The 27,850-nt window shown below is 41.6% G+C and overlaps 1 protein-coding gene and 1 long non-coding RNA gene across 14 annotated transcripts; one reads left to right on the top strand and one right to left on the bottom strand.

The window, feature by feature from the left end:
- Nucleotides 1–53: 53 nt before the first annotated feature.
- STRADA (STE20 related adaptor alpha) lies at nt 54–27,850 on the bottom strand. 11 transcript variants are annotated; one of them, XM_072781199.1, is made up of 14 exons: nt 27,681–27,849; nt 23,113–23,216; nt 18,723–18,811; nt 16,982–17,039; nt 14,707–14,735; nt 9,261–9,363; nt 8,307–8,428; nt 6,749–6,857; nt 6,508–6,631; nt 4,657–4,828; nt 4,029–4,133; nt 1,579–1,820; nt 1,244–1,286; nt 54–1,068 (listed from the first exon to the last, which is right to left on the bottom strand). In XM_072781199.1, the coding sequence occupies exons 3-14, from the start codon at nt 18,756–18,758 to the stop codon at nt 853–855; spliced, it is 1,359 nt and encodes a 452-aa protein (XP_072637300.1). In that variant the 5' UTR covers nt 18,759–18,811; nt 23,113–23,216; nt 27,681–27,849; the 3' UTR covers nt 54–852. The 11 variants fall into 11 exon arrangements, 9 of the variants coding, with proteins under 9 accessions (XP_072637300.1, XP_072637302.1, XP_072637299.1 ...); XM_072781201.1 differs by having other exon boundaries at nt 18,747–18,811; XR_012009172.1 differs by lacking the exon at nt 23,113–23,216 and having other exon boundaries at nt 54–964; nt 1,579–1,920; nt 27,681–27,850.
- LOC140606998 (uncharacterized) lies at nt 5,592–21,826 on the top strand. 3 transcript variants are annotated; one of them, XR_012009174.1, is made up of 3 exons: nt 5,592–7,262; nt 12,026–12,130; nt 12,432–21,826. It is a non-coding gene; the product is annotated as an uncharacterized lncRNA (long non-coding RNA). The 3 variants fall into 3 exon arrangements; XR_012009176.1 differs by having other exon boundaries at nt 12,346–21,826; XR_012009175.1 differs by lacking the exons at nt 12,026–12,130; nt 12,432–21,826 and adding an exon at nt 8,992–11,017.

Below are 27,850 nucleotides of genomic sequence, written 5' to 3'. Positions count from 1 at the left end.
AGGGACTCCTGTCCCAGCCTGCGTGGCCAGCACACAGCAATACCACTCTCCAATGGATTCTCCAAAAATTTTAATTTGTTCTGGCGATGAAACTAAAGCTGCACAAGGACTTAAGTCCTCAGGCTAGGCAAGACCTTGTGGCCTTGGAGGAAGCCTCCAGGTGCCGACAGGAGGCAGTAAGATGGGCTCTTGGTGGGAAAGGGATGAGCCACACAGATGAACTATGGGAAGGTGTTTCCGCCCAAGCAATGAGCAGGTGAGGAGGGACTGCCCCAGCCTTAACCTGGTGCTTAACAAGAAAAAAATGCTCTTCCCTTCAATTATTAGGGAGAAGTCTGGGGGCTAGGGTGGGGGGCAGGTTGCTTATTGCTTGCCCCTCCATGGACCTACAGGATCTGAGAGCAGAGGAAGAGGATGGAACAGGCTAGTAGGACAAGAGTGAGAAGAGGAAGTCACACAATCCTCTGGGTCAAGGAGTCAAACCCTGGGCTTGGCCTTCAGCCCTCCAGGGCCAGAACAGCATCTCTTCCTTCTGAAGAGGTCACCTGAGCTCCCAGGATGGAATGTCAGCTTCCCGGCCTCTGATCACTGGCTGCCAGGATTCCCTTATGTCTCAGAAGTCCTGGAGCAGTAATGAAGGTTTCTCTCCAGGAATTTCTTTCCCAGTGAGTAAGTGGCCAACCAACCTGGCAGAAATGTCTTTTCTACCCAGTCTGCACTCAGGAGAGTGGGAATGTGGCCAGGGCTCGGGAAGGGCCCCCGCCGGGGCTCATGTGTCCCGGGATGGAGAACGTGTGCATTCTTCAGAGGCTCAGAACTCCCAGTCGTCCACCTCTAGCTCTTCCAGGTTCGTTACCAGGCCAAAGATTCCGCTGTGATCCTGAGGCTGGCTGCCCTCAAAATTGGTGATGGGGGTGACAGGGCGTAGTAACTCAGGCAAAGCCTCTGAGGCGCGTCGCTTGATCTGAGGGAGGAGAGACAGGTGGGGGTGGATCCTGTTGCTCTGGCTCCCAGGACACCGTGGGGCAAGTGGCCCCATGACAGCTGGTCTGTTAGAGCCAAAAATCTCTATGAGAGGAAAGAGCAGCACCTTTAAAGGGTTTCAGAAACATGGCCATTTCTCTGATTCAAAGGGAAGAGGAGAGAATATATCTAGGGACCCTGAAGCTAAGGGAGTACAAGGTAGTTAGAAGCACAGGCAAGAAAAAAAAACCCAGGGAACACTGGAAAAGTGCTATTGTACCTGCTTGAAGAAAGAATGGTTCAGGAGGGTGCTGGCACTTGGTCTGTAAAGAAAGGGGAAGAGAGACTAGGGTCACTCCTGTGCCCCAGACTTCCAAAATCCTGCTGCTTACATCTCATCCTCAAGCATCCTCTACTTCTTCCCTCAGCCCTCTAAGAAACGACAGCCAAGCTGGCTTCTAAGTCTCTGGCCACAGGAGCTCAGGACTCCTCTGGGAACCCAGCCCTTTACAGGACAGATGCATCCTCCCAAACTCTGCCTTCAATGCCCCAGCTCCACCCCCCCACCCCGCCCCATGCTCCCCTGAAAGCCCACTCCTAGCCCAGAGGAAATACCTTACGTCAGGGTTGCGCTGAAGGCACTGCTCCACAAAGTGGTGGAAGTGAGGGGAAAAGGTGCGGTGATAGGGGTGGGATGGCGAGTCGCCATTGGAGGTCCTGGGGGTGCTTGTGGCCAGGCTGTCACTCAGGCCAGAGTTGGCTGCTGAGCGTGAAGTGCTCATGGTCAGCTCCTCAGCGGGGATGGTGCTGGTGTCCAGCAGGCAGGGCACTGTGCCATTCAGCTTCTCCAGCAGCATCTGGGGAGGACAGAGCCAGGATCCAGGCTGGAGGGGGGCCCCTGGGAAGTCTATAGAATAGTTTCTTCACAAATATACTTTTCCCAATATACAAAAGTGGCTTGGGGGAGTAGAAAAAAGAGAAGCGGGATAAGTCTAATTTTCCCAAAGGAATGCTGGCCACTGGCTAAGCAGCCATACCCTAGCTAGGCCAGAGGGAAGGGGAGAAGGCCTACAAAGATGCAACCTCCCGACCGTGGCTGCAAGGAAGGGGCTCCCAGTCTCCTCTCCTATTTCTAAGACATTATCACATCCTTTGAACTGTACGGCCTTCAACCCAGAGTGAAGGCGGCCATCAGGTCATTTTCTTTGGCACTCAGCCCGTTTGTTGTACCCAGGGTCTGAAGGGGTGCGTATGTGGCACCCGCCCTGCCCCGCCCTGGGCTATCACGGTGGCACGCTGCACGGGAGCAGTGCACTCAGGGGCAGGCTCAGCTGGGGTGGCCGTGCCGAAGTCCTCGGTCCACATGTGCAAAACTAGCCCCGCTTTAAGGACTGCTGTCACTAGGGTTGTCCTTGTGAACTTCCAAGCCAGAAACCTGGAAGTTTCTCTAGAGCTGTGCTGCCTAATATGGTAGCCACCAGTCACATATAGCTGTTTATACTTAATTTAAATTTAGCTTACAATTCAGTTGCTCAATTCAGGCCACACTGTAAGTGCTCAATAGACACAGGTGGCTAGTGGCCACCGTACTGGGCAGCACAAATAAGGGACTCCTATGAGCTCAGAAAGTGCTACTGGACCGTGCTGTTTCTGGACCCGTACCTCTTGTTCACTTCACATAGCCCTTTACCTTTCCTGAGCACCTTTCTGTGACTGTCTTAGATTTTTCTATATTCCTTACCTAGGTTTCTATACCCTCCTACTAGTCTGCTAGTCTAATCCACCTGCTGTAATAATCTTTCTAAAATTATGTATCTGAAGCTATCACTTTTGGGCTTAAAAGCCACCAGCAGTTTTCCAAATGCTTTGGGATGGGAACCAAATGCCCTAGCATAGCACACAAAGCCCTTGGCTTCCTTTTCCAGCCACATCACCGAGAAGCCCCCTCAAAGCACTTGCACTTCAGCTATTGGTAACTACTGCCATTCCCCAGATCCTATCCTTTCTTGACTCTGAGTCTTTGCACATGGTGTTCCCTCTGTCTACAAGCTTCCTTCCTAGTTTCTATTCTTCACACAGTTAATTCCTATTTGCCTTCAAGGGTCAAATGTCACATCCTCCCAGAAGTCTCCGTGGGCCCCCTGCTCTGCAGTCTCCCCCTCTGGCCATTCTTTAGCTGCCCCTCTTCCCATAGGGCCATCTGTGGATTCAAGGAAGAGGCTTGCTCAGAGCCTACCCCCACACCCTCCCAGTTCTAGATCATGCTCCAGGTACTTAGGACTCAGGTAATCCTTGCCCAAATGTCCCAAGTCTGCTTCCTGGACTTGATAAGGCCTGGATAAGCCTCTTCCCTAGTCTGTCTCCCAAAGGTACACAGTATCACTGACTGTGTGTGCCAAGCAGTGGCCAAAGAGTAGTTATTATAAGGGGCATGAAAAGAAATTGAACTTGTAGGTGAGAGGTCCCCAAGACCAGAATGTGAGAACCCAGAACCTGAGAAGTTTGAGAACTACAAGTTAGAAACTGGCCTTCCAAGTATTTAGCAAGGTAGGAGGACACAATATATTTTATAAATTTATAAAAATGTGTTTGCTTGATTTATACATCTAAATAGACACGTGCAGGGGATCCCCGGGTGGCTCAGCGGTTTAGCGCCTGCCTTTGGCCCAGGGTGTGATTCTGGAGTCCCGGGATCAAGTCCTGTGTCGGGCTCCCTGCATGGAGCCTGCTTCTCCCTCTGCCTGTGTCTCTGTCTCTGTCTCTGTCTCTCTCTCTCTCTCGCTGTCTCTCATGAATAAATAAATAAAATCTTAAAAAAAAAAATAGACACATGCCATGTGGGCTTTCACTTGTATTCCTGCCCCAGGCCCTACAACAGGGGCTGTCCCCCCGGGGTTCCCTCCCACACACACAAAAAAATAGACACATGCCATGTGGGCTTTCACTTGTATTCCTGCCCCAGGCCCTACAACAGGGGCTGTCCCCCCCGGGGTTCCCTCCCACAGAGGGGTAAGGCATGCTGAGGGAGATCTGAGGGCAAGAAGGAAACTAGGCTGCAGGCTCACCTGGGTGGCGGGCATATCCTTAAAGGGGACATGGCCATTGGCCAGCTCACAGGCTGTGATTCCCACACTGTAGATGTCAGACTTGGCATCGTAACCCTGAAGATTCTAAGTCAGGAGAAAAAAAGCCACAGATCACTCCATTTGTAGCCTTGGTTGTTCTTAGAAGAGAAGGGCATGGAGTGACATCCCAGGAGAGGAAAAGAATGCCTGTCTCAAATATGGCCCATTCTCCTTGCCTGAACTACTGAAGAATAGCTGATATTTTAAAGGAATGAATGTCTCATGTTGTATAGCAAGCAGGAAGAAATGTGGGACCCCATGCTCCTGCTTAGTGGAGGGATGTGGCGAGCACCAAGTATTTCCAGAATGCTCACTCTTCTTGGAAGATGGGAAGGTCTCTGAAGGGAGTTGAAATAGCATTAGGTCCAGTTTGGGGCCCCACAGAGGGGGAAAAAACACCATCTGCAATGGGCACGTAATGCCCACACTGAGCAGGAACCCTTCCCTCTGGAACCCTGCACTCCACTCAGAAGCAAAGCACCGCCCGATCCCGGGAAATTTCAGAAGGTTCCCTCAGGAAACTCAGGTTGGTGAGGGATGGGGGCTCCTTGGGACTCAGTCCACAGACCTGCTGGAGGACCTCCGGGCTGAGCCACGGCAGAACCTTGACACTGTACTTAGGAAAGTCGTGGACCACACGCTGCCGTTGCCCATGGCTGATCATGCTGAGGTTGCTGCGTAAACCAGACAGGTAGACCTTCCCGTCGGAGGAGATCAGAATGTGGCTGGCTTTGACACTCCTGGGAGGATGGGGGTGGAGAGAGGGTGTCACGGGGCAGCAGGAGCCCCTTATGCCACAGACCTTTGATCTTCACATACTAGCTCCAGGCAGCGCTCTCCCTGGCAGTGTTTGGGTGTGTGTTTTACATGTGTATATGTACATACTATATACATAAACATGTATTTGTATATAACACATGCATGATAAAAGAGAAAATAGCATGACCCAATTTACGAATCACCTGACTTTAAAACTTATTTATATTTTGTTAAAGTTCTCTTTTATGCTCACAGACCCCTGCTTTCCCTACCATCTACTGCTTTGAATCTGTACTTTTTGTTTGCAGGTGTTCTTGTAAACTGTAGCAGGGTTCTATATGTATATATTTTCAATTTACTATCTCATTCTTCCTTCACCTCTCAGTGCTGTTTGGAAGATCCAGCTGTGCTGCCACCTGTCTACAATCAACCTTTGCTCCCAACTGCCACCTGTACCCTGGGGTGGAATCTAACACTTTTACTCATCCATTGTCCCAGGAAGGAGCACTGACACTGCTTCTAACCACCATGAACATGAACGATGACATCCACATATGTCCCCTGAAGGGGTCTGTGTGAGGGTTTCTTGGGAGCGTACACCCAGAGCAGCATCGATGGTCCCAGTCCCGAGTGACCCTGATCATGTCAGGCCATCTTCCACTACGCTGATAAGAGAACTCACCTCCTTACCACACTGGGCCTCATTCAGCCTCCAAATTACAGCAGTCTCAGGTATAGAGTGACGTCCTCCTGTTTTTATTTGCTCTTCTAATTATTGTTAGCTTTGAGTGTCTGTTAATATGACACTTAAGACTCAGGTAATCCTTGCCCAAATGTCCCAAGTCTGCTTCCTGGACTTGATAAGGCCTGGATAAGCCTCTTCCCTAGTCTGTCTCCCTTGGGTTTCTTCTTTATAAACTTCAAACCCTTTGCTCTTTTTTCTATTCTTTCCTATTTCTTTCTTACTCATTCACAGGATTTCCTTGTTACAGATCTCCTGTGTGTTTTAGACAAAGCTTACTCTTACATGCTGTTACCCATTTCTTAATTTTGTTCATGGTGTCCTTTATTAGAGAGAGACCTTTAATCTTGATGTAATCAAATCCATCATTTTTTCTTTTTTTGGTCTTATGTTTTGTGCTTCTAAAATACCTAGAAGCCTCGGGTCATAAAACTATTTCCTTCTAAGTCTGTAGTTTTATATTAGACATTTTGACATTACACATGGATTATTATACATAATCAATCTGAAGTGCCCCTTTGTATGTGGAGTTAGGGAGGGGCCCAGTTTCCTTATCTTCCCTACCGTGAGCTGCTTTTCTGAGCACCCTGCCTTCCCCTTAGCCTCGCAGCATAGGGCTGACATCCCTCGCACATACGCCAGTTTGGGTGCTCCAAGGAAGGGAGGGGCAGTGGGGTGCAGGGGTCCATGTCAGATGTTCTTCTCACATGGTACTCAGGACCAAGCCGCTCAGGACAGATAAAGGCAGCACTGACAGACAAAATGCTCTACCAAGTCAGAGGCAAGGACCAGGGCCCAAGCCTTGGTTTAAACTCTGACTTCGCCAGCTTCAATCAACCTTCCACCGTTTATCTGAGGGCTTCCGGGCACAGACCCTGCTCTGGTGATGGACAGTTATAGTTATGTCGAAAAATGCACCTGTGTACGTATCCCATGTGGTGGATATAGTCCAGGGCCTTGAGCACCCCCTGCAGGATGTAAGCAATCGCCAGTTCATTCATGCCATCCATGAAGTGCGTGCAGATGAGATCCTTTGCAGAACCTGAAGAACACAATTGTGGGGACAGAGGGGAAGGGTAACAGAGAAGGAAACCACACATGAGCCAGCTGACGATGGTGCTCTCAGAACACCTCTCTGCCAGGACCCCGTCCCACTCACCATATGCCATGAATGATGTGACAACCCACAGCTCATTGTCTGCAATAAAGGTGGCTCGATATGGCAGGATATTGGGATGGCTGAAGAGTTTAGAGACATGAAGCTCCCCCTGAAAGCAATGGTAAGTGGAAGTCAGAATCAAGGGGCGCTGAAGAAGGACGCTCAACATGGAAGTGGCAGCAGGAATAATATGGGGACTTTATTCTCCCTGGAGCACTGCTGAGCATCCTGGGAGCAGCCTAGGCGGGTGGTCACCTGTAGGAGACATGTCAGGCTCCACTGTCTCTGCAGGGAAGCCAGCACTGCTCTGCCAGCTTCTGCCCCAGTTTGGCTCCACCAGCCAATCTTAAAGAGCCTCGAGAAAGATTCTCCACCAACAGAGAAACTGCTAACAACATCACAGAAGGTCCCAGCTCGTCACCTCGGAAACGATGAGAACCAACTGTTGACTGAAGACAGGAAGTAATAAGCCTAGCTCGACTTCAAGGAATAAGTCATAGAACTCCTTTTTAAGGTAAGAAAACAAAAAATGTTTTCCTCTTATAAAGGAAAATGTTGTAATTGATAGAACAAAGAAACAAAGCATCAGAGAGCAAACAATAACTACTAGATATTCGAAGGTACTTCTCCAGCAACCTGGGATTGAGAGAGCAGCTACAGAAAGTGTCAGACCTAAGGGATTTTAAAATGAATTTACACAAAAGAACTACAGAAACTCTGGGGGTCTCGCCTCTGGGACAGGGGCTAAGGCCAAAAAGGCAATAGCTACTACTTATCCACTACTCCAAAGAATTAAAACAAGAACCCTCAAGTCCAACATGCTCTAGAATAAACTCAGATATCTATCTTCCCAAATCGCTAAGCTGGAGCTGACTTCTTGTTCCCTCCTCAGACCCACAAAACTACTCTGACCATAAGAGTGGGTAGTAGAGCACCATCAGATGAGCATGAATTCAGAGACACGTTATGAATGAAGTAGGAGGAGAGGCTGCAAGCCCACTGCTGAGAATACACTGACCCGAGCCCTGAATCTTAGGAGTTCACAGTGCAAGCCTGTGACATGGAAGGAGAGTCTAGTCCCCGGTCAGCTACTGGATCTGTGGGCTCTCCGTGTTTAACAAGAAGGCAGCAATGTGCTTCTCCAGCAGAAAGGAAACTCGGACAAACAGGACGAGAGCTAGAAGATGGCTGTCATGGGAGAGCAGGCTGCCCTCAACCTGGAACAAGACTGCACTTGTCTGCCACTTGAATATCTACAAGTGGTAGAGAGTGTGTGACTATGGGCAAGTTACTTAGCCTCTCTGAATAATAAATAAATGAATCAGTGAGCCACAAAAGAGTCTTTGGAGAAGAGGAGGGGACTCTAAATTGGCCTGAGAAGCATTATAGAGTCCTTAGTGCCAAATGCTCACAATTCTTAAGAACTTCTGCGACCTCTTGGTTAGGTCCACCTTCATTTTCTGCCAGTTACTTTCAGAAGACAGATGTAAGAGATGCCTTGTGATTACTACTGAAACAAAGAGCCCACCCTTCAAGCGTCCCATTCATGCTTTATTACCTGCAAGAATGTCACCATCTCATTGGAACAAGCTTCCAGGTTAATCCTCCGTACTGTCACATACTCCCCTGTTGGTTTGTACCTTGCTAGATTCACTGTCATCAGGTCCTCAAATCCTTTGCCTAAAAGAAAAGGGGAATGCCATGAACAAGGACAACAGCATCAAAGGTTGCCTTAAAGAGACTTGATTTAAAAAGAAAATTCAAGTTAAAACTGTCACTACTGGGCACCTGTGTGGTTCAGTCAGTTAAGCGTCTGCCTTTGGCTCAGGTTCCTGGGATCAAGTCCCGATTTAGTCTCCCTGCTCAGTGGAGAGCCTGCTTCTCCCTCTCTCTCTGCCCCTACTCAGGCTCTCTCTCTCTCACTCTCTCTCTCTCGTTGCTCTCAAATACTTAAAAAGAAAAAAAAAAAAAAAAAGCTGTCACTACTGTTACCCTCGTGGCTGACATTTCTTGATTTGTCTCCTCTCCATTCCTTCTCAGCCAACCATTTTTTTTTAAAATTTTTATTTATTTATGATAGTCACAGAGAGAGAGAGAGAGAGAGAAAGGCAGAGACACAGGCAGAGGGAGAAGCAGGCTCCATGCACTGGGAGCCCGATGTGGGATTCGATCCTGGGTCTCCAGGATCGCGCCCTAGGCGGAAGGCAGGCGCCAAACCGCTGCGCCACCTAGGGATCCCTCAGCCAACCATTTGAACTGACTATGGCCCAGGACATCAGAAGCATACAGCCAAAAAGAAAAAATTGAAAAAGAGCTTCTCTCCTGATAACATAATCTCTTTACCCATACCTGGAAGCAAAGCAAACCAAAGCAAAGGATACCCACAAATGGCTGCTTGGTCACCCTGAATCCTGCTAACTAGCTGACAGCCTTTGGCACACACTCATCTGGAGATGCAGAGAAGACCGTGGCAGTGCCCTGGAGCCTGAATATGGCAGTTCCTGGACTTTACCTATGACGGTGAGTAGCTCATAGCGCCCTCCCTCTGGCAGGAAGCTACTCATGATCTCCTGTTTAGAGAGGGATGCTATCGACTCTGAGCTCGCCTCATTGGTCTAAAGAAAAAGAAAAATAGGTTAATAAGAGAAAACTGGGTGTGGGATGGGAGTAGGCAGGTGGTAACTCAGACCCCTCAGGAGACTGGCATCTAAACATGCAAATTCTGACTCTGGGTCAAAGAAATTTTTCCAGCACTATCTGATGAGAAATGTAAAACATCAGATGTTCAGTGTAGTCACCAGCACTAACATCAGAGCCAGTAAGTATGAGCACTGTCGATGAATGGGGGTGGGGGACAGGGCCAGTTCCAGTCAACTGTTGATTTGCTTGTCCTTTCCAACAACTGGCTCATTTGTTAAAAACTATGAAATTCTTAATTGGGGAAAGATGTCTGGAGAAAGGCATATTTAGAAAACAGAAGGGGGATGGAGAGGTAGAGGTGGGGAGGGTTCTCTTGAGTTTCCTGCTCCACTGGGGTCCTATGTGAAGGTCCTGACCACAAGATTCCAAAGGTCACATGTTGAATCTTGCTACAGGGAAAATGTGGCCATAAGAAGTCCTCTCTTTAGCAAACCAAAAGCCCAGACCAATTATTCTCTGACATTTCCAACTGAAGCAAAAAACAACAAAAAACAAAGAACAGCCAACACACAGGGCTGCAGGGCAAGGAACAGAGCTGTCAGGTCTCAGCCAGGATCCCAGGCAGCGGAAGTAACCTGCTTCCTCATTCCTGCTGCAAATGAAGCTGGACTCCAGCCAATTAGGATGTGGGCATCATAACTCTGGCTTCTGAGGTCCAGCAAAAGGGGGCCCAGCAAAATTGATGGCAGACCAATAGCTCTTCCTTTAGCTCAAAAGGCTGTTTCTTTCTCCCAGACCTACATTTATTTGCATGATTTGGGAGCCATGTTTTTCTTTCTTTTGGATTCTCTTTCTTCAGATGTGTGTCCTATTGAAATGGAGAACCTTAGGCCAGCTCAAATGTCATAAACTATATACCTAAACCTGAGCTCAAGTTATGAAAAAGTCTTTGTGAACACATGAAAGGCCCCAGACTCAGTGCAAGCCTGAAGAGAGTGAACTGAGAATGTTCTGACATGGTGGTACCACCTTGCTGGGTGTCCCTGACATTTTAAGCACATCTGGTTTCAGAAGAGTGCACACTGCCAATGGGGAAAGAAACCAAGTGTCGTTCTTCCTTTTGCACCACTTACTAGAACACTAAGAGGAATCTAGTCAAGCAAAAGAAAGCCCTGTCAGCACATTTCTAATTTAACTTTTACATATTTCTAAGACTCATCTATATTGTTGTATTTAGCCATGCTATACACACATGATGTGTAATAGTCATCTTGTTTATCCATTTTAGTGTTGATGGGCTTTTTGGGTTGTTTTCAGTTCTGCTATCATGAATATGCTATTAGAAACCCATCTGAATGTGTCTCCTGATGTATACATAGAGCTATTCGAAAGCTTATAACCAGAAATTGAATTGTTAGGTTACCATGTAAATGAACAATCAACTTTACAAGATAATGTAAAATTTTCCAAAGTGGTTATACTAATCAATACTCCCTCCAGCATTATATGTATGTTCTCATTGACCCATTTTCCTCTATTACTAAATCAGATTAATTTTTGCCAATGTCATTGTGGATTTGATTTACATTTCCTTGATTACTAATAAAGTTGAACATCTTTTTTCACATATTTATTGGCCATGTGGGTTTCTCCCAGGTGAAATTGCCTCTTTCTGCCTCTTGTCCATTTTTCTACTGGGTTGTTTTAATGTAGGATTTCCCCCAAAGTAGGCCCCCTAGAACACTGATCTTGGCAGCTAATGCACAGGAACAGCTTACACATCCAATTAAATGAGAAAATGCAGCATCCTCTGTCTCATGGAGAATTATAAGGCATGCTCGCATAAAAGGCTTTAAGTTCCTTTAAGTTTTGTAGTAAGGAAACTTAACTGTTTAACCCAAGCATTTTCCAAATCTACTGATCCAGAGAACCTTTTATACCGTGCACCTGTTAAATTTTGGAAAAGGTAACATGGGAAAGGCTATCTTAAGTAAAATATATAGTTTAATGCAAAGACTATAGGCTCAGGGGCCAGAGAGAGGCAGAACTTGAACTCAGGTCTATCACTTGCTCTGTGACCCTGGGCAAGTCACTCTCAACTCTTGGATCTCCATTATCTCATTAGTGGAATAATTTCCAGTTTATAGGGTTGTTGTGACAATTAAATGAGATGAAATATGTGACGAGTTTAGCACTACCTGTGAATTCTACTCTTCTCCCTCTTTTGCTGCCTATTGTTTGGTCACTCTTCTGTTCAAAAATGAGATGGAACAGAGAAAACAGAATCCTAAGAGCTCGATCAATAGTTAAGGTTGGTTTGATTTTGGTTCTTATAGCTATCTGTGTTTTCAATGCTCTGAAAACAAATTCTAGGATCATTTATAGCCAGTGTAACTTGACACAGTCTGATCTTCAGAATAATCCTAAGATACTGGGTACTACATCCCAAGTGCCTCAGACAGGTGAGAGATACAAAACTAAGGGACAAAACTTGAGCAAAAAGTCCAAACTGGGAGCTCTGAAATTGCAACTAACCATTTGTTTAGAGCTGACAAGCTGCAGGCTAAGTTAGTCTTGAGTCCCATATCCTTAACTTTATACCTCTCATCGCCTACACGTATTCTTGTTCTCTTGCAGATCCTATTTTCTCAAGTATCAATCTACTCTTCAATAAAATCAGTGTCATCAGTTAACACAAAACCCAGGGGCTGACTTCTGGATCCTAAGTCCCTACTCTGGCCTGTGAGTAGCCACATGATTCGGCCCCTGCCTACTTCTAAAGACTTCATCCCTTACCACATCCATGACTTGCTATACTTGACCCCTATGAACAGGCATACTTCAGTCTTAGGAAGCTCATGCCAGCAGTCCCTTTGTTTGGAACATTCCTGCCCTACTCTTTTCCTGCCTCCTGCCCCTGCCCATTTTCTAATAGCTGCTTTTTCCTTATCACTGAGGTCTCAACTTAAACATCTGAAGACTGAACAAAGTAAAGCAGCTTCTAGTCACTTGATTCTACCATCTTGCTTTACTTTCCTCACAGAAAGTTATCATTGCAGTTCATTGGTCTGTTGCCTGCTTCCTCTACCAGAATGCAAGCTCCCTGAGGGCATGGACCTTGTCTGTCTTGTCGCCGAGGTGTTGCCCAATGCCTACAATGATGCTGGCACTTACAAAGATCATTTAAGCAAAGTTTGAACTGAGAAGGTTTCCTGCCCATGACCTTGTCATTTCCATGAGCTGAAGAGGAAAGCAGAGTGGATGTACCAGCTAGTTCCACCAGAGACAGAGTTCAACTTAATGACCTACACTGGAAACACCAGTCCTTATGGTACCTCATGGTAGATCACTTGTTACTACGGGCTCTTTATAGATCATAATCTGGTACCTGCCTTTGAGAAAGTATTGCATTTTTTAGCAATATAGTCCCAATGAGAACAAATCCAAAACTACTATATATTTGAAGGTATTCTCTGATTTCCAGGCAAACTCCTGAATATTTCTCTAATTTGAAAAAAGACTATGAAGGACAGGTGGAGTTGTGAGATTAAATGCTTATTAAGTGCATTTTAAATAACTCTCTTGGGAAAAACTACTGAGATAACTTTTTTATGACCTATGTCCCTCTTCCTTGCTATGAGTACACAGAAGACATACTGTCTAGTAGGCTACAAACTAAAGAGACACTTGTTGACCATAGGTAGGAAATGATGCAATAGACTACTGGTATGATTAAGCAGTAACCTGGCAAATATTTCTACTATCTTTGTTGACTACAGAAAACTACTCAAAAGTGTTAGTTTTAGGAAATACATTCTTTAGGTAATTGGGAATGTGAGTTCTTGGCAATGGGGAATTGCATGAGATGAACTAGTCTAGTGGTTGCCGTCCCCATCTCACTGGCAATGATCCTAACACGGCCAATTAACTACTTTGTGGATGTTCTATAGGTCTGAACTCAGAGAGAAACCAACCCTTATTTAGGAAAACAAACAAATTAACAAAGACAATATTTTGAAAGGAAGAGGTCTGGTCTGATAGTGCCACAAAAGAGGGGGTTAGATCAGTATACTGCTTCAGAGTTACAAAAGGCCAAAATTCAGATGGAAAAGGGTGAAATGTTCAGTCCATTTTCTTTAAACACAGCATGGCATAGTTGTATTAGTGTGATGTATCATCTCAAATTGTCTAGAGAAACTAATTCTAGCATAGCTTCTTAGTTTCCCCTGCCATGAAAAGCATTTTATTCCTTTTGAAGCATTTGAAAAATACATAAGGTACTGATAGAAATAACCATGAAATAACTTTGTTTAAAGAGTTTAAAACCAAGTATAATAGAACACACAAAGACAATATTTGTGAAATGCTAAATCCACCCCCCCACACACAGGTTTCACACAGGATAATTCTTGGCATAATACCGGCAGCTGTGAAAATATAAACATTTTATATAATGGGCATTCTGTTCTGGGAAAATAGTTAACTGATGGTACAGGGAATGGTTTTTGGTCTCCTGACTGGAAAATATTTAGACCTGATGGAGAGGTGCTCCTTATTAGCAGACTAGATAGATAAGCAAAGCCAAAGCCTCAAAGAGTAATTCCTAGTCAATGTCACCATCCTTCAACTGTGGGACTGCCTGCGATAGGTACAGATGTCTGTCATCTGGAAAGAATAAGAAGTCTATTTAGAAAAGGGCTCTTTATCCTCTATAAGACACTGATTCACAGTATCAAAAACAGCATGGTACACTGTGTACATCTGGTGTTACTCTGGTAAAATAAATTACAAGAGTAGGAAGCAGGGTGAGAGTCTTTCAACTTTTGCCAATAAAAAAAAATACACCTTCTGTTTTGTACTTTTTAGTGTGAGGTTTTGTTTTTATGGTAGGAGATTTCAGGTATTGCCTATCATCTTGGTAGAGCTCTGTATTATCTCTGTGGATTGAAATCGATTAGTAATAGACCAAAGATGGAAAATTTAGCACCACTAGCCACTAAAAAGATAACCACATCTTAGACTGTTGAAACTTTGTTTTTTTTGGATGGGGTGGTGGGTGACTGGTAGAGCGGGGAAGGGGAGGAGACCTTCATCCTCAAGAGAGACAAGTGCCTTGAGACTTTTTTAGCTCCCAAAGTACACATCGAAATCTTTCCAGGGTGAAACCTGAATTTCTACAAGCAAAAGAATTATACTACAAATAAAATTCAATGAGATAAGCTGAAACATCAAATGATAAGCCAACAAAAAACACAGATTTCCACAAGAAGTCATCCCCATGCAACAGCCAGAGTGCTAGAGCCTAGAAAGTCACTTACTTTTCTCCGAGTGTCACCCGGAGGCTGCTCTGGAGTAGAAAAATTGATTGTTGGCATTTTGTTTTGTAGCAGAAGACACATCCACATTCAGAACAGCAGTTACAGCACTTAGAACTACATTTATTTATAGAAACCACTTAAGAGTCATTATAGTAAAAAGTGCCCACAGTACTACATATGAACACACACATGTACACACAGAAGGAGAGGCCTACAGTAAAAACACTACACATGGATGGGGTTTTAAACATGGGTCTATGGCTCTTCAAAACATGGCAAGGCTACTATTCTATGGGTATTCTTTGGCAAGAATAACTCAGCTACTATAATTCTAGTCTTACATTTACTTTCCATCAGCACACAGTGTTACTTTCAATAGGCTGGTTTCAGTCTTATACTGTGAACAAAACATTCATTATAAAGTTATAGAGATGGCTGGCTATTTCCCAGAGAGTGCAGGGACTAGAAAACAGACTTTAAAAGAAAAGGGCAAAAAGGTTTTAATACAGCAACATGTATATGTAGGACCATTACTTGGTTAGATTCTCCAGTCACATACATTCTATTCTGAATATAAATAAAGCAAGGGCTTTTTAGCACTCTGCAACTCTATGTGAAAACAAATAAAACAAAGGACAACGGAGATAACTTTCTGCCCTTAAATCAGACAAATTCTGTATCTGTCCTTTTTATTTTCATCATTCTAGGAAAGTGAGAAAAATCATCAAAGTCGATTTTTAACTGGAAAGTATTAGAATGATCACACATTTCCAAATATCTTAATTAGAATTCAGAGCATCCAACAGTATTGTTAGAGGAAACCAGCTACAGAGTAAATTAGCTTCAATTTGTCAAAATAAGATTATTACTATTATTTTTTGGCTTTGGACATCAGTTTTCTGGTATACAAATGGCAGGTGCAGTTACTTAAAATAATCTGTTAAAGGTAAGAAGCCAAGTGAATGGATTAAAGGAAATCAAGTTCATTCTTGCAGAGGAGAAGGCAGACTAGGAAATTGTCAAAAGACTGCCAAAGATCCTACACTCAAGACGCTGAAACCAAAATCCTTAATTCAATTCACACATACTGGAATATTTTTAACTAATTAATTGTAAACTGGACTTCCAACTCAATTTTTATAAATGCCAATGCTTACTTTTAAACCATGGTATTCCCGTTAATGAGGAGAAGAAAAGGAGAGATTCTACCTTTCCTCTTAATTAACAGTGAAGTATGCTCTTTCCAGTATAAATTATTCTTATATACACAAACATAAACATAGTGAAAACAGGACCAGAACATAGTATTTTTTTTCACTAGCTTTTCCTTTACTGTGCAGCTAATTTTTATTCTTCGGAATTAAGACAAAAATAACTCATCATTTTTCTAAACTTTCATTTTTCTAAAATATAATGCTACAAAGTTAAATAATTCTCCTCTGGAAAGTTTCTGAGTGGCATTAGGGCAAATAAATGAACAGGTGTCACCTAGTAACTAAGAAGTCTCCGTTCTCAATCTTAAGCCTAAACTGAGAACATTTTGCTTGGATCAGTCAACCAATGCACTCAATCTGAGAACCTGTTTCTTTAACTATAGTTGCTGAAGAGCACGTCTTGGTATTCAGACACAAAGAATGGGGCTCTACTACTATTTTTATAGAAAAGAATTTTCTTTGCCTTTAAGATCGCAGTTCTCAAAAAGGCTCAAGTCTAAAAGAATCAAAGGCAAGTGTCCGGCCCTATTAAACTTCAAAATTGCAAGGCTATGACTTCCAAAATCAGCATGTGGATTTTATAACAGGAAGTTAGTTAATATTTTTCTTCCTGATAGATTTTTTCCCTAGTTTTCTTAAGTGTCATAATTTCTACCATGAAAAGATGAGTCAACTAGATTGATCAGTAAAACCAGAACTTCTTTATCATTGCTAGTACTTTTATCCTTACTATATAATTTTATTTTTAAAATTTTCAGGGGTAGAAGCTTTTAAACACTTAGTTTTTTCCTTTAAAAATATGTCTTTCAACTGGATGAATACTTAGAAATAAAAATGCCTTTATGTAAATACTGACTTTCTAACAATCAAAACAGGCCAAGGTCAACTGCCAGATGAGTCCTCAAATCTTTGGAAACCATGGATTCAAAATGGAGCCAAACAAATAGAACTACTATAGTTTACACTTGCCCTTAAAATTGCTAATTTCTGGAAATTAGTTTAGTCAACAAGAGTACTGACATTTATCCTGAAGTGATGGCTAAATGCCATACTGTACTTACCTCCAAATAGCTCCAAATCTCTTAAGCCCTCAACAATGAACTTTTCCGAGACCCACCGCTAAAGAGGAAAACCCCAAAGAGAATTAGTATTTCTTCCAAGCCACAAAAAATTAGCTATCAGCCATTAAACAAACAAACTACAAAAAAAAAAAAAAATCATATGGTACAGTTAATATGCATTTCTATGGAAAAGTTTTAAAAAGAATCCTGATTTAAAATAAACTGAAAACAATAGGTTAATTCCTTTATCTATTCTTTTTTGTCTAATCTGATAAATAATCCTTAAATCTGACAGAGATGAGAAAAATGTAGTACTGGCCCTATAATAATAAAGTTTTTTGTCCTTCCTATACATAAAACTATCTTCTGGTTCTGTCTTACTCATTCAATGGCTGTCTACTACAGATGCTTTGGGTTGTGAATGCCAATATGAAAAATGCTACTGGAATTCATAATCTGGAAAATAGAGATGAAACAGTTTTTCACAAGCCACTGTTAATTTATAAAAGAAAACAGTAAGCTGCAATTCTTTCATCCACTAGGATTACTAAAGACATCAATCACCACTTACATTTTCTACCAGGTTTACAAGGACACTCTAACTTTACCAGTCATGGTTCACTTTACTATCCTATTTCAAATGAGTATTGGATTTCATTAATACTGATCAGTTGTCTGGTTTCACATGAATCAGGCTAGGATGAAACAGAAAAGAAGCTCGTATGTAAAAGTAATGGAATCAAGATCGAATTTCACTTAAGGACTAGTGTTCAAGTTTGGCTTGGGGCATTCTTTCCACCAGGCAGAGTTCAGGCTAAGGAGAGATTCTGTTTTTCCTCTTAATTAACAGTGAAGTTTGCTCTTTCCAGTATAAATTATTCTTATATACACAAACATAAGAAAAAATATTAAGTAACATTCAGAATTAAGTTGTATAATACAGGTTAAGAACTAGAACTATAACATCATTCTATCCTTCTCTATATCAATTGTTTTCTAAATTAAAAAAAAGAACAACCAAAATAAAAAAGTTGGCATAAAAAATACGCACTGTATCACAAAATAGAATGTACTTTAATATTTAAAGAGAGTGGTATGTTCATGTGTCCTATACCACTTCTGCCTTGTTACAAAATTTTAAAATAATCACTACTGCATTTAGAAATTAAATACCTGATAATAAATAAAATACAATGCTGTTTTATGAGGTCATGGAAGCTTATAAAGAACCTAAATCTAGTATTTGTTCTTGAGATCATTTTAGCTGGTGAAGTTTTCAAGTGTAATAACATTTTTTACATTCAAAGAGTCTTCAATTAAAACCTTTTATTAATACTTAGGAAGTGTTCCAATAATTACAATTTGATACTGATTTTTAAAACACACAAACTCACTGAAAATACATAGGAAATAGGCAGCTTATTAGTAATTACATATCAGTAGTGAAAAGGGCCATCAATTTATTTAATATTGTATGAGTGATATTCATAAAATAAGCCACCATTTCTTCTCTATCAGACAAGCTGTGTCTTGGTTGATATATTTAGTGTCTCTGGTCAGCCTCTGCCTGCAAGCTTTTTTCTCAGGAGTAGAGGCTGCAATATCTCTTTACTTTCTACATGCCTCACTTCCATAGGATTCTGAGCATCACATAAAAAAAAAACCCACCTACAATATCTGCCAAAATACATTACTTTATAGAAAATAAAAATAGTAAAGCCAGAAGAATAGAAACACTCACCCTAATTCGCTCTGGTTTACTTACAAGAAAAGACATGAGTTCCTAATGTGTAGACCTACTTCAATGTCAAAAATTTCAAAAATTTAAACCTAAAAGAAAAATAGAAACAGGTTGAATTAGTCAAATCTCCCTTTATAAAAATATCTTTTGATTAACAAAACTTACTATGAGTCTATCATTCAAAGCACTGTACTAGACCTATAAATTTCTATATTTTAAAGATTGGTTTAGAGAACCTTTCAGTGGCAATAAAACTGGATGTACTCTAGCCAACTACATTCAGAAATACTGCAATCTCTATTAGAAAAGACAGGTTTGTTATTAGATGGTTTTCTTCTTTAATTTTTAAATTTATCTTGACCCAACTCCCCTCTGATCCTTTCCCAGAAGCAATTACCTTCAATTCTTTGGCTGTTTACCCTGCTTTTTATTATTATTCTTAATGTTTGTATGGCCATGACTTACCCATTTCAGACATTTATCTACTATCTTTCTACTGTCGTAGATGAAGACTAAGCTCTCCTACATCACCTTCGTGGACCCTACTTTTCTGCCTTCATTCTCCCAACATAATTCTGGCATAATGTTCAATTAAGTCAACAGTCCACATTTACATTTTTATGACTACAGAAACATGGTTCAGAGCTGAGGCAAAGACAACCATGTCTGTTTTCTTGTACACCATTTGTTTTCCTAGAGTTAATAACTCATTTTTTCCCCTTGTTTGGTTTCCCATATAGCTATTACTAACTTTTTGTAAGAACTACATCTCTGCTATTTATCTAATCAATATATTTTACCATACATTCAAACTCATCCATTCCAATTTTTCCCTAGAGACTGCCTATCTATGGCCCTCCATCCTCCTGTTGCAATCCAGACTAATTCTAGGCCAGTTACACTTAGCCATTTTTTAAAAAAGATTTTATTTTGGGGGGGCCTCTGGGTGGCTCAGTTGGTTAGGCATTTGCCTTCAGCTCGGGTCATGACCCCAGAGTCTGGTAATTGAGCTTGGTGTCCAGCTCCCTGCTCAGCAGGGAACCTGCTCCTTCCTTTCCCTCTGCCTATTGCTCCCCTGTCAAATAAATAAATAAAATCTTACTTTTTTTTTTTTTTTTTTTTACTTTTTAAATAACCTCTACACCCAATGTGGGGATCAAACTCATGACCCCGAGATAAAGAGTTGCATGCTCTACCAACTGAGCCAGCCAGGCTCCCCTACCTTAGCCTTACTAGTGTGGAAATTTGTATCTTCCAATTCTGGGAAATATTCTTGTATTATTTTTTTTTTAAGATTTTATTTATGTATTCATGAGAGACACATAGAGAGAGAGAGAGAGAGGCAGAGACACAGGCAGAGGGAGAAGCAGGCCCCATGCAAGGAGCCCGATGTGGGACTCCATCCTGGGACTCCAGGATCACACCCAGGGCGGAAGGCAGGCGCTAAACCACTGAGCCACCCAGGGATCCCTCTTGCATTATTTATTTGATAATTTTGTCTCCTCCGCTTTCTCTGTTTTCATGTTATAGCATTCCTAAAAGAAACATACTTCTAGGGCGGCTCCAGAGGCACAGCGGTTTAGCGCCACCTGCAGCCTGGGGTGTGATCCTGGACACCCGAGATTGAGTCCCACGTGGGGCTCCCTGCCTGGAGCCTACTTCTCACTCTGTCTGTGTCTCTCCCTCTCTCTTTATCGTTCATGAATAAATAAATTAATTAATTTAAAAAAAGAAACATACTTCTTGAATTATCTAGAATTAATTTATACTTGTTTTACTCCCATTTTACAATTTTACTTTCCAAGAGATTTCTTCAATTTTATTTTCTAACCCCTCTACTAATTTTTAAATTTTGGTTACACACTTACAAGAGCTTTTGCCATTTCTGAAATATATCTTTTTTAATATCATCCTGATCTTGTTTTATGTTTGCCTATTGAAAATTCTATCTAGAATGGCTAAAAGCATAATGTATCGTGACCAAGTAGGGTTTATCTCAGGAACTAAAGACTGTTTTAACATTAAAAAGTGAGTCAGAAAAAAAAAAAAGGGAATCAGTGTATACCAAACTTTGTCTGAAGTTGTTTGCAAATAAAAAAACAACCAATTTTAAGGAATTAAAAAAATGGTGGGGTGGGGAGAAAAAAAATGAACTCTTGATATCAGGGTCATGAGTTTAAGCCCCATGTTGGACACAGAGCTTACTTAAAAAAAAAAAAGAATCAATGTAATTTTACCAGAGTAACTGAGTAAACAATAAAAAATATATATAATCATCTCAACAGATGGAGAAAAAGCAACTGAAAAAAATTCAATACCAATTCATGATTTAAAAAAAAAACCAACTAGGAATAGTCAAATAGGAATAGAACAGGAATAGAATTTACCAACTCAACTTGGTATAAGATATGTATGAATAGTACACCTGGGTGGCTCAGTCAGCTGGGTGTCAGACTCTTGATTGCAGCTCGGGTCATGATTTCAGGGTCAAAATCAAGCCCTGCATTGGGCTCCACACTGAGTGCAGAGTCTGGTTCTCCCTCTCCCTCTGCTGTTCCTCCCACTTGCACTCTCTCTTAAATAAATTAAATCTTTAAAAATAATAGAGATATGTATGAAAAATGTATAGTTAACATCATACCTAATAGTAAAAATAATTAGTGACTTTCCTCTAAGAACAGAAGCAAAACAATAATGTCTGCTCTTATCAATTCTGTTCATCACTGTACTAGTGCTTTGACCAATGCAAAAAAGAAAAAAAAGAAACAAACAGCATACAGATTGGAAAAGAAGGTGTAAAACTTTTCATTCATAGACAACATTATTGTGTATGTAGAAAAGTCTAAGTATTCTACAAAAAAAAAAAAATTAGACCTAAAAAAATGAATTTAGAAAGGTCAGTTATGGGATCCCTGGGTGGCGCAGCGGTTTAGCACCTGCCTTTGGCCCAGGGCGCGATCCTGGAGACCTGGGATCGAATCCCGCGTCAGGCTCCTGGTGCATGGAACCTGCTTCTCCCTCTGCCTATGTCTCTGCCTCTCTCTCTCTCTCTGTGTGACTATCATAAATAAATAAAAATTAAAAAAAAAAAAAGGTCAGTTACAAAACCCAATTATGGTGGGCGGGGGGTGGGGGTGGCTGGGTGACGGGCATTGAGGTGGGCACTTGACAGGATGAGCACTGGGTGTTATTCTATATGTTGGCAAATTGAACAACAATAAAAAATAAATTTATTAAAAAAACCAATTATGTTTCTATGTACTAGCAATGAACAATTAGAAAATGAAATTTAGAAAAATGAAAGTACCTACAATTCCAACAAAAACATAAATTAGGAATATTTTTTAAAAATTATGAATAAGAACCTGTATGTTTAAAATTACAAAACAGTGCTAAGAGGTATTAAACATAAGTAAGACATGCTATGTTCATAGACTGGAAGACTCAATATTGTGAAGAGGTCAACTCCCTCCAAATTGATCTATAGATTCAGTGCAATCCCATCAAAATTCCAGAAGACTTCTTAAAAGAGATTCATAGGCTGATTTTAAAATTCATATGGAAATACAAGAAACTTGAAGTAACCAAAATGATTTTGAAAAAGAACAAAGAAGACTTACATTATCTGATTTCCAGACTTACTTTAATGCTATAGTAATCAAGACAGTGTACTTTGGTCTAAGGATAGACAAATGGATAAATGAAACAGAACAGAGAATCCAGAAATAGATCCATGCATGTATGGTCAATTAATTTTCAAGAGAGGGACCAGAGCAATTCCATGGGGGAAAAATAATTTAGATACAACTTAATATCTAATTAAAAAAGTGAGCTTTCACCTCTACCTTATACGATACATAAAAATTAACTTGAAATGGATCACAGAACTAAAGAAAAAGTTAAAACTACCAAATAAAACAAAGGAGAAAATCTTCATGATATTGGGATAAGTAAAATTTTTAAAAAGGAACATCAAGAACATGAAGTAAAAAAAAAAATATATGGTAAATTAAACTTTTTGAGAATTAAAAACTTCTGCCTTCAAAAGACACCACTAAGAAAATAAGTTGGGAGGAAACTGTGTGTGTGTGTGTGTGTGTGTGTGTGAGTCATGCGAGCATGCACATGTGTCTACAAAACAATCTATATACAGAATATTTAAAGAACTTCTACAACTCAATAAGACAACTCAATTTAAAAAATGGGCAACAGATATGAACAGAAGATATAGGAATGGCCACTAAGCACATGAAATGATGCTCAGTATCATTTGTCATCAGGGAAATGTATATAAAGCCACAATGAGATACCACTACACACACCTACAAAAATGGCTAAAAATGGCTAAAAATAAAGACCGACAATACCAAGTGTTGACAAGGATACCTACCAACAGAAACTCAAACATTGCTGATGGGGATGCAAACTAGTCTAACAACCGCTTTGGAAAACAGTTTAGTTTCCCATGACCCAATTAAGTCTGCTTTAGGTAATCTATTCAAGAGAAATAAAAACATATGTTCACATAGACTGGTACATGAATATTCATAACAGCAATGTTCACAATGGTGCCAACCTGGAAACAATCCAAATGTCTATCAACTCATAAGTAAAAAAAAAAAAAAAAATGTGTAATACTACTCAGCAATAAAAAGGAACAAACATAAATACAATCATATCATGTTAAGTGAAAGTCAGATATAAATATACATATTGTTTCCATATACATGAAATTCCAGAAAAAGTAAAAATATGACACAAAGCAGGTCATTGGTTGCCTGGGACCAAGGGTGAGATGAGGAACTAATTTCAAAGAGACGCATAAGAACTTTCTGGGTGATGGAAATTTCTGTACCTTGATTGCATAGTAGTTACACAAATGTATCTGTTGAAACTCAACAAACCATACATTTAATGTAGGTGTGTTTTATTGTAGGTATATTATATCTCAACAAAAATTATTTTAAAAGTAAAATGACTAAAATAAATAATCGGAAATACCTTTGAAGAATCCCTGCCACATTTCTCTTCTTTTTTTTTAGGTGGGTTGGAGTTTTGAGGGATTGTGGTAGTATATAGTATAGCAATGGGAATACAAACTTAATCAGGTACATAGAGTTCTTGGAATCCTTTGAACTGCTTAGAAATCAAAGCAATGGTTTTTAATCGAAATCACCTATAGATTTTTATCAAATTGCATTTATCCTCACCCCTATCCTAATCTTCTCATAGAAGATCATCACCATGTTGAGAATCATTTATCCTGGCATGAAATAGTAAAAATATTGACTAAATTTGAAAAATAAAAAGATTATTAGAGTGCAAATTATTTAATAACATTAAACACAAAGCATTGTACAAAAGAAACTTAAGAGGAAACAGGATCCATATCCATTTGTAGTCTATAACAGAAAGAAAATAGAATATTAATGTAGATAAAAAGATGATTGTTATCTGCAGAACTGTCCAGCTCTGGAAAATACTGGAAATAGAAAATAAAGTCAATCCCTAAACACCATATAAATTAATATAACAAACCTAAGAACTGGTCCTAGACTACCACATCAACAGCTTCTTTAATTATCTGAACATTGGTTCTCAACCCAGGATGTGTTTCAAATTAACTTGCATAGTTATAAAAAACCTATGGATGTTCAAACTCCCATCTTCAAAAATTTTTAATTCGGCAAGGTCTGGGGAATGCACAAGCAGAAATGGGCAAGCCCTTACAGTGTTCAGGAAAAGGGAAGATGGTTACTATAAGCTGAGATAGACCTGGATAGTTTTATTGAAGGGGTGGGGCTTCAATGTCAAATAGGAGGAATTCCAAGCATGAAATAGTAGTAGCTACTGATTTTTAGTGCTTACTTTGTTTTGTCCACATGTGTATCTCCCAGTTTCTAGAATAGTGCCTACCTGTCATAGAGTAGGCACTCAGTAATGTTGATTGACTGACCCAAAGTACCGAGAAGTATGTTAGCACTTTGCATATTTTCTCCACTTATTTTTTTTAATTTTTTTAAATTTTTATTTATTTATGATAGTCACAGAGAGAGAGAGAGAGAGGCAGAGACATAGGCAGAGGGAGAAGCAGGCTCCATGCACCGGGAGCCTGATGTGGGATTCGATCCTGGGTCTCCAGGATCGCGCCCTGGGCCAAAGGCAGGCGCCAAACCGCTGCGCCACCCAGGGATCCCTATTTTCTCCACTTAATGTGAGGCCAGTTATAGAAGCACAACTAACTCCAGATAAATGAGAACAATGAAGAGGCCTTATATGCATCGATTTTCTTCAGCACTAGGAAGCCACTGTAGGTTTTGACCAGAATGGTGACAAACACAAAACAGTGGTCTAAGATAGTCTAGTCTCTCAAACTTCATTGTGCATTCAAATAAATTGAGGATCTTATTAAAAGTGCAGGTTTTTTTTTAAAAAAAGTGCATGTTTTGATTTAGAAGGTCTGGAGCGGGGCCTGGTACTTCTAATAAACTCCCAGATGATGATTATGTCGCTGATCTGTGGACCATCGTACTAATGTTTGAGAAGCCTTGTTCTAGAAATATTCTAAGGAATATTAATCTGCAAAGGGATGGGAGAAGGTAAGGGAATTCTCTGGAATTCCTCAGAGAAAGGAATTCCAGTTAGAACACAATTATATGGGCCATATTTGGTGTGATAAGAGTTGTAGCAGAGGGAACGTTAAGAAACAGATGGATAGGAAATGAAGGGAAAATAAAGAAATTATATTTAGTTAGTAAGGACATCATAAGTCATCTAGCCCATCCTCCACCCTTCGGAGGAACAGCTTTCACAAACTCCTGGATGTAAGATTATTTAGCCTCTGCTTGAAAACTTCCCCAGCCAGAGACTTACTACCTTATCGGGAACCTATTCTACTGTAGACAACTTGAATGACTCCGATTTTTTTTTTCCCAAGTAACTGGGAAAGAACAGTGTGTCAGCGACAAAACAGGAAACTCAGAGGTGGAAGCGGTTCTAGTGGAAAGATGAGTTCGAGTTTTTAAATCATGTTGAGGTTGAGAAAATAGTTATGTATCTCAAGTGAGAAGATATAGCAGTTGGTTAGAAAAGTAAGACTGATGCTTAAGAGACACATTAGAGATGACTATGTGGGCCTGGGAGATAGCGCCAAAGCTATACAAGTGACAAATGCACTGAAAAAAATGCGGAGAGAAAAGCAGAAGGCTGGGAAGCAAGCCTTGGGATAGGTCTATATTGGGGACATCATACCTGAGGGCAGGTAGGAAATGGGAGTCCAAAGAAAAAATTAATTTCTTCCCCTCTTGGACCACCTTTGCTCCCTTGGCCTTGTTACCTTTAACCTGTAGTTCCTTACTACTCATCTCAGGTGTCCTGTGCTACAGAAGTCCTCTCTAACTGCCCCCCGCCTCCCCTTCCCCTACATGTTAGGTGTCAGCCTCCATATTCAACCCTCACACTTACCACAATGCTAATTGCCAATGCATCTTGCTCACTATTGCATTACCAGGGGCTATTGTGCCCAACATATGAGATGGGCACTCCCGTATCTGTTAAACTGTTAATCGCAAAAATAATAAAAGCAGCAAGCATTTATGGTGAACTTACGAGGTGCAAGGATCTGTGCTAAACGCTTCACACAGATCAGCTCACAATAAGTACTATCTTCCTCATTTTACAGATCAGGAACTTAAAAGCTCAGAGAGGTTAAATGCCCAAAATTACACGGGCAAGTGGCAGAGGACCAGTTAGATCTGCTCCAAAGCCTGTGCTCCAGCAACCACAGTGATTATAGAGCAGTCCAGGGGAAAGTGTCTACAAAGATACAATGATGACTGACTGAGAAGACATCACCTGATTTGACAGTGCTGCTGACCAGATGCCAAATAGTATAGAAAAGAATTAATTCACCTTGATTTATTATTTTTTTTTCCTTTTCCCCTATTTTTGTCACTGTTTTTCTAAATTTCATCCAGGTCTGCGGTTACAACTACAAACACTAACATCTGAGTCACAATACCCTAAGAAACCTGTTTGAAGGGTTAGGGAATAGACTTAAGTTCAGCACTGTAACAAATGGCTGAGTAGGCTCTTGGCCTAAGGCAGGTAACCAAATGAGACTCAGCTTCTTCAATTCTCAAGAATAAGAAACAATCTTGGGTGTCTTTCAACAGCATGAATCAGTCAAAGAACTGTCCTAATGCCTCAAATACACACTGGAATATGGTTCTACTTCAACAGGTATTATACAGTAAGAAAAGGACCAATTCGAACGGCTTTTCCTTTTTGGGGAAAGTCAAGTTAGAATATGCTAGGTTATCTTAAAAGAAGGCTGGGCAGAAAAATTAGTCCCCCATTTCCTGGAAACTGGAACAATTTTATTTAACCACTCTCCTTTCCTCGCGCTCACTTCCCTACCCCCACCGCCCATCTCCACCCCTAATCTGTGGGCACCCAAACATTCTTGGAAAACAAGACATTAGAAGCTCTTTGTTTTTGCTGATTCAGGGAGTCCCCTAAATCTCTCTCCTAAGGGGGCTTGATTCGCTGCCGGTCCAGCCTGGGAGAGATGGGAATTGGGGTGGTGGGATGGGACAGAAGGTCAGGTCAGCACAGGATCGGCCTCCTCTTTGGACAGGACAAACTGACACCTGGGCCCCAAGCTCCCCACCTAGGAGTCAGGGGGGAAGAAGGGTACGGAAAACAGGCGCTCGCCCCTCTCGCCCGGCATCTCCGCTCCAGGGTCTCCCAGGCAGGCCCAAGCCTACTCTGCTCTCGGGCTGCAGCCCCTCGTTGCGGGAAATCGAGGAGGACTGGGTGCAAAGGGGCCCGTGGAGGGCGAGGGGGCGCCGGGATGGCCGATCTGACGAAGGCCCGCCCCGGAGGAGATGGAATCGGCGTCAGGGCGAGAAGGGACCGGTCCCTGGAGCGCACCAGGCGGCCCCGCCAGCCCGGTACCTGGTCCTGGAGTTAGCAAGCAGTCCCGACCCCGTCTCAGCTCCGCCTCCTTAGTTTAGGGCCGCGCAGCCAGGCCGGTTGCTGGGGGTGGGGGGAGGTACGCAACGTGCCATGCGCAGTAGCGGGACCCGGGGAGGGCTGGAGAGCTCCGCCCCGCCCCGGCTCCACCC

This window comes from Canis lupus, chromosome 16, assembly GCF_048164855.1.
Source record: "Canis lupus baileyi chromosome 16, mCanLup2.hap1, whole genome shotgun sequence".
Taxonomy (NCBI): Eukaryota; Metazoa; Chordata; class Mammalia; order Carnivora; family Canidae; genus Canis; species Canis lupus.
Note: the sequence above shows the minus strand (reverse complement) of the source record. Positions and strands in the feature narration are given on the sequence as shown.